General features: G+C 34.7%; 3 protein-coding genes across 4 annotated transcripts; all 3 read right to left on the reverse strand.

Annotated features, from left to right (window-relative positions):
* Positions 1-224: 224 nt before the first annotated feature.
* Positions 225-1,252, reverse strand: LOC113336019. Of its 2 annotated transcripts, XM_026582017.1 has the most exons (3): positions 1,150-1,252; positions 877-1,048; positions 225-559 (listed from the first exon to the last, which is right to left on the reverse strand). In XM_026582017.1, exons 1-3 carry the CDS (start codon positions 1,228-1,230, stop codon positions 531-533), a joined length of 282 nt encoding a protein of 93 aa, XP_026437802.1. In that variant the 5' UTR covers positions 1,231-1,252; the 3' UTR covers positions 225-530. The 2 variants fall into 2 exon arrangements, with proteins under 2 accessions (XP_026437802.1, XP_026437801.1); XM_026582016.1 differs by lacking the exon at positions 225-559 and having other exon boundaries at positions 749-1,048.
* Positions 1,253-3,249: 1,997 nt separating this feature from the next.
* LOC113335931 lies at positions 3,250-3,932 on the reverse strand. The gene is made up of 3 exons (XM_026581941.1): positions 3,782-3,932; positions 3,583-3,684; positions 3,250-3,440 (listed from the first exon to the last, which is right to left on the reverse strand). The coding sequence occupies exons 1-3, from the start codon at positions 3,796-3,798 to the stop codon at positions 3,254-3,256; spliced, it is 306 nt and encodes a 101-aa protein (XP_026437726.1). The 5' UTR covers positions 3,799-3,932; the 3' UTR covers positions 3,250-3,253.
* A 4-nt stretch (positions 3,933-3,936) lies between these two features.
* On the reverse strand, positions 3,937-5,143 carry LOC113335930. The gene is made up of 5 exons (XM_026581940.1): positions 5,120-5,143; positions 4,975-4,998; positions 4,809-4,881; positions 4,105-4,643; positions 3,937-4,011 (listed from the first exon to the last, which is right to left on the reverse strand). Exons 2-4 carry the CDS (start codon positions 4,975-4,977, stop codon positions 4,309-4,311), a joined length of 411 nt encoding a protein of 136 aa, XP_026437725.1. The 5' UTR covers positions 4,978-4,998; positions 5,120-5,143; the 3' UTR covers positions 3,937-4,011; positions 4,105-4,308.
* Positions 5,144-10,622: the final 5,479 nt, after the last annotated feature.

The following is a 10,622-nucleotide window of genomic DNA, read 5'->3' on the forward strand; positions in this document are numbered from 1 at the left end:
TATTATGAAAAATGGATTCTTCAATTGATGTTAACAAAAAGTATGAGTATTTGATACAAATGTATTCCAAGTATCACAACAAACTAGTGTACACATTAGAAACATACTTAAACATAATTGGTTCCTAAGTTCAGTTCAAGAAAAGTTACGAAATTCCTAAGTTCTTCTAACTTAAATCACTATAAGGAGATATTATATAAACTTACAAATCTTACAGCTGCTAAGGGACCTAATGGCTGCTGCTTTGTTCTCCAACCTTAATTTCTGATCTCATAACATACAGCATCATTCAATCAACTTGCGAACAAAGCATCACAAATTCTTCCAATCAGATAACCAGTATACTAAGTATACCAACAAACTAGTGTACACATAGAAACTTAGTTGCTAAGTTCAGTTCATAGAAAGTTAAAAAATTCCTAAGTTGGGTTGAATCTAATTCTAATGAGAAATTAGATTCATTCCTTTTAAGTCCACTAACCTTAGCATCTAAGAAAAGTTTCATAGATCCACTTGTGATTTCTGTTTGCTCACCAAAGGAAGCTTGCTGTCTCCAGGCCTGAGATGAGTAAACAAAATTTAAATGAGCAAACACTGAAACCAAAAACCATTCTACAAAAATTAAGAGATTGTAACAACAGTTGAAGGGGTCTATAAATCATAATAAACGACATAGTGCAGATGCACTAATATCAAACATGTAAAGTAAAATATACTGACGATATTGAAAATCGTCGATGCGGTGATAATGAACTAGCACACAAAATTTGATTCAATAAGAAATATTACAGAAACTAAAAAAAATGGATACAAAAACTTTAATTGATTAAAGACAGGGGCAAGAAATGGTTTTCACCGCATATGGCTTTTTTCCACCTTTTAGCGCCGCAGGTGGCTCAAAATTACCATTGGATCCTTTCTCCTCTGAAATGGTTTGTATCTGCTCATCATCGGAACTAAACTTAGAGATTGTCTTTTTCTGAGATACAGAAGCTCTTTTGGGTACCGCTTTTCTTCTTTGCTGGTGTTGCTGCATCCTTCTCAGTTTCTACATAAATGGGAACAAAACAGATGAAAATAAGGACGGATCAAAAGAAATATAGGAATCAGATGGTGGTGAGATACGCTAAAAGGCTGTGACAAGATTACCTTTATCTGGAGAAGAATCAAGGTTAGATGCACAAGAAAGTCTGCAAGTGAGGGTACTTCATCCTCCTCATCAGTGTACATACAGAAAAAACAAAAGCAAATGTTAGTTTACAAATTAATGTTAAAGTGAATGATATGGAGCATTCTGACAAAAACATACCTTCGCAGGAGCTTTTTTGGGACCTACTCTACCGTTGGTCACCTCCAGTACCTTCTTCTAGCGTAAACACAATGCTTGTCTGGAAAGAAAACAGTATTTCTTTATTTGATTCAGCCAGATAAATTATTAGCTAAAATGGAAAAGAAATACCAACTTTACCTTAAAGGGTCTATCAGTTTTTGGTAAAATTGGTTCTCTCGCAAGTATCAAAAAACGAGTAATATTGTAGCAGTTCTTGTGAACCAAATAGGACTAAATAAGATCTGCAATACTCAAATGTGTACAAGGTAACTACCTTCCCAAATAGAGAATTGATATATAACAGTTAATAACACAATGGTCTACAATTAATACACTTAATATCTCTTCATCTTGTCACCAGTTACGTACTAATCACAATTAGACGACGTATTAAGCTGGGTTGTCCATTGAATAATACTCGTAATACATCTTCCATAATATATGGATAAGGATGGAAGTTTGATGGGTGAGAGAAAGATTGGAAATTGTGGAGGTTAGAGAAAAAGTTAGGAAAAATCTTACCTGGATACGTTCTGCAAGTATGTTGAGCCCATATATTTCTGCAGCTCGAGCACTTACAACTGCGCCGGTATCTCTTAGTTGGTGTGAGGCTACATGCTGGTCCAACATATCTAAAATTTAAATTACTTTACTATGGTAGAGATGCAGTAGAGGTTCAAAATTTTTTAAAAGTGTTAATAAATCACCTGAGCAGCACCAGCGGTATCATCTACACTTTCCCTGACAACATCCGACTTGCAAAGTGGAATTCTCAATGGGAAGGATTGCTTTATCAACCAGCCACAATTCAACTGCCTAAGGATCAGAAACCAATTGTAAATATAGATGAATTCAGTGAATTACATTATCTAAAACCTACCAAATGAAGAATCCTTGAACCTTGAACGCCGCTTGCATTACACCGTGAACTTGTACTCATCATCATACATAGTGAAATCACCCCCATGGATGTAGGTTTTAGAACCAAACCACGTAAAATCTCTTGAGTCTTGATACTTTTATCAGCATACACATATACTTTCATCCTATACTTGTGAACATGAAAAATATTTGTGACCTAGATTTAGGATTGATCCTTGGTGTATTTTGGGTTTTCCTGCAATTACACACATAATCAATCCATACCCCAAAGTCCAAATCGATCTAGAAAAAACAAAAAGCTACAAAGTACACAGACAAATCAATGAGCTGTGTAATAAGAAATTTTCATTTTCAAATCCAAATAAAAATTGATAGTAATAGTGTTATTAGAAATCAATTAGAAATTTTGTGGAAAAACATGTTAATTGTTGAGTGTTGTTGAAAAGGAGGAAGAAAAATAAGAACTAACAAAGAAGTAGAAGAAAAATAAAAACACAATGATAACCAAACTTCTCCCAGCAAGTTGCGAAGCAATGAAATCACAATGATAAAAAAAAAATGTTGTGCATATTGGATGCCACCAGCTAATAAAATGCATTTGTTCATATCAATTTTTCCTATGAATACAAAAGTATCCTGTTTCATGTTGTATGTATTATACAATACCAAACTCCATTAGTGAAACAGATTGTTAGACTGGGAGCAAGATGTAGCTTGTAGTTCTGAAAATCAAAGCAGGAAAAGAACAATAAAATCATGACTAAATTGTGCGGCTGTAAGGTTGGTTCATCTGTTGCGGCCACAATTGGTGCATCTACTGAATGGAGATAAGGAACAGAAACCAATTGTAAACATAGATGAATTCAGTGAAATTTGTTTGGTGGGACAAAGAAATAGACATACCTTGACTTTTTGTTCATTGGGATTCTTGATTAATCCCTTCCTCAATTTGATTTTCACTTCCTCTTGGCTACAATTACAAACACGGCTACAGTTCAGGTTCACTTATCTCCATTCACTAGATACCTGAGGGAAAATATTTCAAATCTGCACTACTCCCTGCATCCAACATGAAACACATGAGACATAATGTTCCCCAAAGCGTTCATACACAACCAATATAAACTGTGAGTTTGAATGATGAACCCTCTGTAACTTCCGCCTTACTATCCACTTCACTGTCGGTAACTCTGAATGATGATGGGCAGTCTTCATCATTTGCACATCTCTGGGAAGACAATATGAATAATGTAAGTCATTTGATTCATGCTTATTAGATATAGAAAGTGTTCATATGGTTTGAAAGGGAGATTAAATTAGCTTTTGAGGGAATCATCTGGGTTAATGAGGACTGTGGCATCAAGTATTACCTTAACATTGGTGAGATCCACATGATGTTCCTCAAGGAAGCTGATGAATTATTTGAAATTTTCTTATGTGGGGAGGTAGTGGCCGCTGTATGGCCAAATTTCCTACATAAAGTCAAGAAGGGAAGCAAATTGTAAATCACTTGGCACAAAGAGATTATGAAATTTTTTGCAAATGCAAAGATGCAACAACTGTGCATACCTCAAGAACTCCATCATGAGCCACTAATCTTCCATCCGTTGTTGTAGCACCACCGGATAGAAAACTCGAGCGCAGAAACTGTCCCTTTTTCTTCTTTCCAACATACAATCATCTCGATGTGCTTAGGAAAAAATCCATTTGAAACCTTCAACAATGTCCACACACTCTCCACCTTGTTTGTAGATGAGCTTTCTATCTTCTACGATTACTTCATAGACTTCCCTCTCTTTCTGAAATATCAGAACAAATGAACTGTGAGTTAAGCAATTAAAACCCTTAACTGTGAGTTAATCAATTTATTGAGCCTATTGATTAATACTTACAGGCCCAATATATTTGATGCACTGTCGTTGAATTGTGCTCATTGAGCAACTCATTAATATAATCAATACATCAACAGACTCTTGTACTAACTTCATCTCCTGCAAACCCTTAAATCCATATGTAGTAACAACCTTCAAATCACTTGTCACAACTCTTGGCTCAACAGATTCTCATTGCACTCAGCCTCAAGAACTCTACCAAAATCAATCCTTATAGAAACTGAACTTGTAATCTTGACACAAACAGATTCCGGCAACACCATCTCTAACTAACTGCAGTGTAACACCACCATTGTTCCCAATCTCTTCCAGCAAACCCATTCTCAGTATCACCATTTTCAGATTCTTGTTCGAATTAACAGTAGCAGCTTGTTTCTTCTCTGCATCATAACACAGACATTCCCTGTATCTCACATAGCATCTCTTGTACCACCAGGTCCATTTCAGTTCTCCCTGACTATCTCTATCAATCACAGCAGATTCAATTCCATTTCCCAAACCTTCTTTGTTCATCTCAGTGCCTGAATCTGATCGAAACCCTAAACAATGGCAAATTAGACTGAACCCAGCTTGTAATTCTCTTCATAACTTCAAATTGAACAAACAACAACAGCTAATCCTTTAATTCCACCAGCATAACAACCACAAACCCTAATTGAAAAGATTAACAGAATTAACCAAGAGATCAAAGATAAGATTTATACCCTTTTCTCTACACCTTCTACCATCAGAAGCATCATCTTCATTGTTATTTTCAACATCCACTTCACCACCTTCCTACAAATATCACAAATCCAACTGCAATCACAATAAATAAAATCAAAAAAATTATACCAAAAAAAAAAAAAAAAAACTGATCTATCTACTTACCATAACGTCCTCAACTGGTTCATCCTTGTATTTGTGAGTTCAAAAAACAATTCGAATATCTCAAAATTACAGAAAATTGGGAACCCTAATTGAAAACTTTGGAGAAAATTAATCGATAAAAAAAGAATGAAAAATAGAGATTTACCCAATATCACCCTAATCATCTTGATCATCGTCACCCATTTATGATGATGTTTGAAGAGATACCATGTTCTGGGTTTAGGTTTTCTTCGTCACTTCAAACAAACAAGATGAATCAGAAAAAAATCAAAACCTAACAATAGTAAGAACACGGTATTGTTAGTAAGAGCACGGTACTGATGATAGAGATTGAGAAGAGAATAAGGAGCTCAGCTGAGCAGATCGAGATGGAGATGGAGATGAGGAGAGGAGAGAGTGAGTCATTTCTTGTGGCGGAGAAAGAATGAAGACCGAAATCGATTAAGGGTAGGATATAGCTAGATTGGGATTAAGGGTGGAAAAAAAAGAAGAAGGCTTGATCAAAGTTTGACTAGGGCGTGTTTATCAGTCCTAGTGTTCCCGACCACACACTTGAACCCAGCGCAGTTGCAATTCGCAACCTTGCTGTGAGGCTGCAAAATTTACAACAGATATTGTACGTTGCGAAAGTTAGCAACGGGGATTAGCAACAGAAATTTAGCAACGGCTCCACTGACGTTGCAAATATAGGTTGCGAATCCCTTAAAATGGTGTAGTGAATGGTTTTAAATTTTCTAAACATCTGCATCACCTGACCAGAGAAAGTTTCTCATTATTTTTCACATTGCTTAATCACTAAATTGGGCCATCTGTATACGACCATGTTGTATATAGGAATACTGCTCAGTACATGTTTAATCAACATTAATCTGTCATGAAAAGATAATAATTTACCCTTCCAAACTGCCAAATAATCTTGCATCATTTCAACCATTGGCCACACAGATGCAGATTTGATTCTGCCTGGATGAATAATGATTCCCAAATATTTATCTGGGAAAGAAGTTAATTCCATCTGCAACATATAGAAATTTGAGATTTTCTGACCAAGGAACACCCATCAACAAAACACTTACTTTTGTTCTTGTTAATAATTTGACCAGAACAATTTTGATAAGTTTCAATCAGATTCAAGAGATTTTCAATACTTCTTTTTGAGCCATTACTTAAAAGAAAAATATCATCAGCAAATAGTGAGTGGGTAGGAGCAATACCATCTCTTGTAACCATTGGTTGTAACTTTCTTGTTTCTACCAGTTTAGTTAACCCTCTGCTTAAAACCTCCTCCATTAGAACAAATAAAATGGGAGATAGTGGATCTCCTTGCTTGAGTCCCCTGTGCATAGAGAAAAAACCATTTGTTCCACCATTGACCATTACAGAAATTTTGGCAGAAGATAGAAGTATTTTTATCCAATCACACCATGCCTCAGAAAAAAACATATCTTTTAAGAACATTGAGAAGAAACTTCCAATTTACTGAATCATAGGCTTGTGAGATATCAAGTTTCAAACTTAGGTTACCTCCCCTTCTCTTTTTCTTCATCTCATTCACTAGTTCAAAAGCTAGAAAAATTTGTTCATGGATGTTTCTACCTTTAATGTATGCTACTTGTTCAGGAGAAACTAGCTTATGCATGAGACAGGCCATTCTTAGTGAAATAATTTTGGTAAAAACCTTATAACTGAAATTGCTCAGACCAATAGGTCTGAATTGATTTGGTTTCTTTGCACCTTGAACTTTAGGTAAAAGAACTAAAAAATTAGAATTTAGACCTTTAGGAATATACCTTCTCCTCCGGCAATATTGAATAGCATTAATGAAGTCTTGTTGAATGATATCCCAGCATGCTTTATAGAACATTCCAGAGAAGCTATCTGGTCCAGGCGCACTATCTCCATCCATATCAAAAACAACTGCCTTTATTTCATCTGCTTTAGGAATTACTTCAAGCATAAATTGATTTGATTCAGTAATAACATTTGGGATGACATCAAGAATATCTTCATTAACTTCAACATATTGAGCTTGAAATCTTTTTTCAAAAAAATCAACCAATATGTCAGCAATCTTTTTCTGATCAGATATCAGATTTTCATTTTCATCTTCCAATTCACATATGGTATTTCTTGTTTGTCTGATTTTGATATTATAATGGAAGAAAGCAGTGTTTGCTGACCCTTCCTTCACCCACTTTATTCTAGATTTTTGTTGCAACATTGTATTGTATTGAGTTTCTCTTGAATTGAGTTTATTTTGAGCATTAACCAAACCATGTCGTGCTTGTTCATCATGAGGATTATGATCTGAAGTCTCCATTGTTGCCTTGACATTCTGTTCTGCTTCTTGAATTTTGACCTTTAAATTACCAAAAACCTTCCAGTTCCAGTCCTTGAGAATATGCTTGAGATTTTTAAGTTTTTGCATGAAAATATAAGGAGCATCACCATGAATATGCACATCCCAGCTATGTTGCACCACTTTCATGAATGTAGGATGATCTAACCACATTTTTTGAAATCTTTGTGGGGCATTTTTTGGTTTTGGAACACTTGCACAACCACCCAATAAAGGAGCATGATCTGAAGCAATTCTGAGGCCCACTTTGTATCCCCAATCACCATACATTTGCAACCACTTCATATTGAAAACAACTCTATCTAGATTACAAAGAATCCTTTTGCTGCCTTGCTGACAATTGGACCAAGAGTAATCAAGACCAATTTTAGGAGCTTGTACTAGTTCACAAGAGTTTAAACAATCATTGAAGTCTATCATTGATGTTCTTGATGGAGGTCTTCCCCCCACTTTTTCTTCCATAGAGATGATTGCATTAAAATCACCTAAAACAACCCAAGGCTTTTGAGTTCACTTATAAGCTGCATTTCAGACCATAAGTACCTTCTTTGAACCACATTGACATTAGCATGAACACCGAACACCAACACTTCACCCACAGCAACTGTAATCATTTGACTAGTAATGGACACAACAGAAGGAGTGGCAATTGATCTACTCCAGAATAACCAAATGTTACTTTTATAATCATTAGTTTCATTATGAATTGCCATGTATTGCATACCAGGTAAATTTAGTTTACTACAAAAAGAAGGAGAGCACTTAATTTTTGGTTCAGCAATCCACACCAGAGTTGGATTAAATTGATTAACTAAAGAATATAATTTTTGTTAAGCCTTAATCCTTTTAAGGCCTCTTAAATTCCAAAAGAGAATTTTCATGGATTGATATGGAGGTTTTTTGGACCTCCCTTACCAATATTTTTTCTAAAAGTATATTTGTGTGCAACTGGATTAGAAATCTTCTCACCGGAATTATTACCTGAATTGATGTTTTTAACAACTTCATTAGTACTTGTTGAGGCATTTGCATTGCTGCTTGAGGAAGTGTTGTTAGTTGCATTTAAATTATTCTTTTTTGCTGAAGTTTTAACCACTGAAGACCACGTGGTAAATCGGGACTGGCTCTGAACTTACTTTACCTGACCCAGCATTAATGAATTTTACAACACTATTCTCTAACTCTGTCACTTCTGATATTTGAATTAAATGTCGTGGCTCTAACTCAACATTAAAGTCATCTTTAGTATTACCCTCATCTTCTGTATTACCATCATAATTTAACACATTAAATCTTCGACCTATTCCACATGTCTAATCTTCAACGTTCCTTGAAATCTTCGTCATTTCCAAGTACTCCAATGATCTCAAAGGTTGTAAGTTTAGCATCACCGTTGTTGAAGATTCGTAGCTATAACAATGAGAAAACATAATTCTCGATCATTGTTATACAGTTTCATAGTATTATTACACAGTGTCAAAGTTCAGTTGTATCACAACTTCAACAATAATACTATGGTGATATGTATCACTCCCCCTTAGTCAATACTTCATCTCACATGAAAACCACTCCCCCTTACACAATGATCCGAAAACCATATGTATTTGTAGTGTGAACTACATATTAATTCTCCCCCTTTTTGTCAATAAAATTGGCAAAGGTACAAGAACGGGATCATAATGAAATTTCCGTAAGAGACATTTCATGACTAAAATAAAAAAATACATACCAACTAATTTAGATGCAATCATAAAGCCGGAGCTAAATGCATTCATCAAGGAGTTTAAAGATACAAGATAACCCCTCTAAAATTTCACAGCCGCACACCCCTCAAGATATGACTATTAAGCACAAGTTCAAAAGAACTCTCCCCCATTTGATGTCATTCCCGAGAGAACAACAACGAGCGACCTTAATTTCAAAAGAAAAGAAAGATTTTTATTGGACACTAAAACCATAAGAATGATTTTTATATCCAAAAACTCAATCAAATTAATCACAAGTAAACCCATGATTAATTTAATCGGAATACGCAACCAAATTAAACACAAAAAGTGATCAATTTAATTGATTATGCTCAACATAAGTAAACTTGCGGAGCTACGACTAAGTTTAACCATAAGAAATGATTAGCTTAACCGTTCATATACCCAACACAAGAAAAACTTACGGAGTAATAACTAAATAACCAAACAAGATGATTAATTTAGTTCATAATGCTCGACATACAGTACCTTACGGAGCAACAACAAAGCCAATCAAAAATAATCAACTTGGTTGTTTAGTGCTCAACATAAGACACATTACGGAGCCTCACAATATTACATAAAATATGGATCAGTAAAGATCAATATTGTGGGATATACAAGGATTCATTCTATCTTCCATCACTATTTGCATAACGACATTCAATAGACATAATCCTTGCAAACAAAAGATTTTAACCTATCTTCCGTCAAAGATTGACAATATAGGATTAAATTTTGTAATTGTCAAAAGTACATTCATTCTTTAACCAATATATGAATATCGATCATAAACGACTTTACTTTTGACAAAGTATGGGACAAACATAGTTCACGGACGTAAGCACCAATATCTGATAACAAGTTGCAATATAACAAATCATAAAGATTAAATACTGCAAAAACATCATCCTCCAAATATTTTTAGAATTTTTTTTTAAACCATAAAAAAAAAAAAAAAAGAACAAGAAGATGAAAAATAATAGCTATGTGTAGTCACAATCATTGCTATTCAAGCACTAGTTATTTTTCCAACTAAACCAAAAAGAAGACATACTAGGCAAACAAAAATAACCTCTATGATGCATTACACTTACTTTGAATTCTTCTCATATTCCCTATATTCATGAAGCTCATCTTCGATTAGATGGATCCTAGATTCAAGATTATCCATCGTTTATTCAAGTCTTTTGAAAGAAGCTTCGAGTTCACTTTTCAGGGCACGTACTTGATCCAAGACAAGATTCATGGTTAAAGAGAGCTTATCAAATTGTGAGATTGAAGGATTCTCATCAGAGGATGGGATATGCTTGTCATAACACATTTCGTTATCAGAAGAATCAAAACGAATCTTCTTAGAAGGAAACAGAATAGTCCATACATCACTTTCTTTACTTGAAATACTAGAGGAGGACATGATAGAGAATGTAAATGAAATGATCATACATAAGAGGAGAAACTTCATTTTAAAAGAATGAAGATGGAGAATTTCCAAAAAGGACCTTTTACCAAACCCTAACAGAATTTGGTTATTTCCAGAACCA

This window comes from Papaver somniferum, unplaced genomic scaffold (assembly GCF_003573695.1).
Source record: "Papaver somniferum cultivar HN1 unplaced genomic scaffold, ASM357369v1 unplaced-scaffold_150, whole genome shotgun sequence".
Lineage (NCBI taxonomy): Eukaryota > Viridiplantae > Streptophyta > Magnoliopsida > Ranunculales > Papaveraceae > Papaver > Papaver somniferum.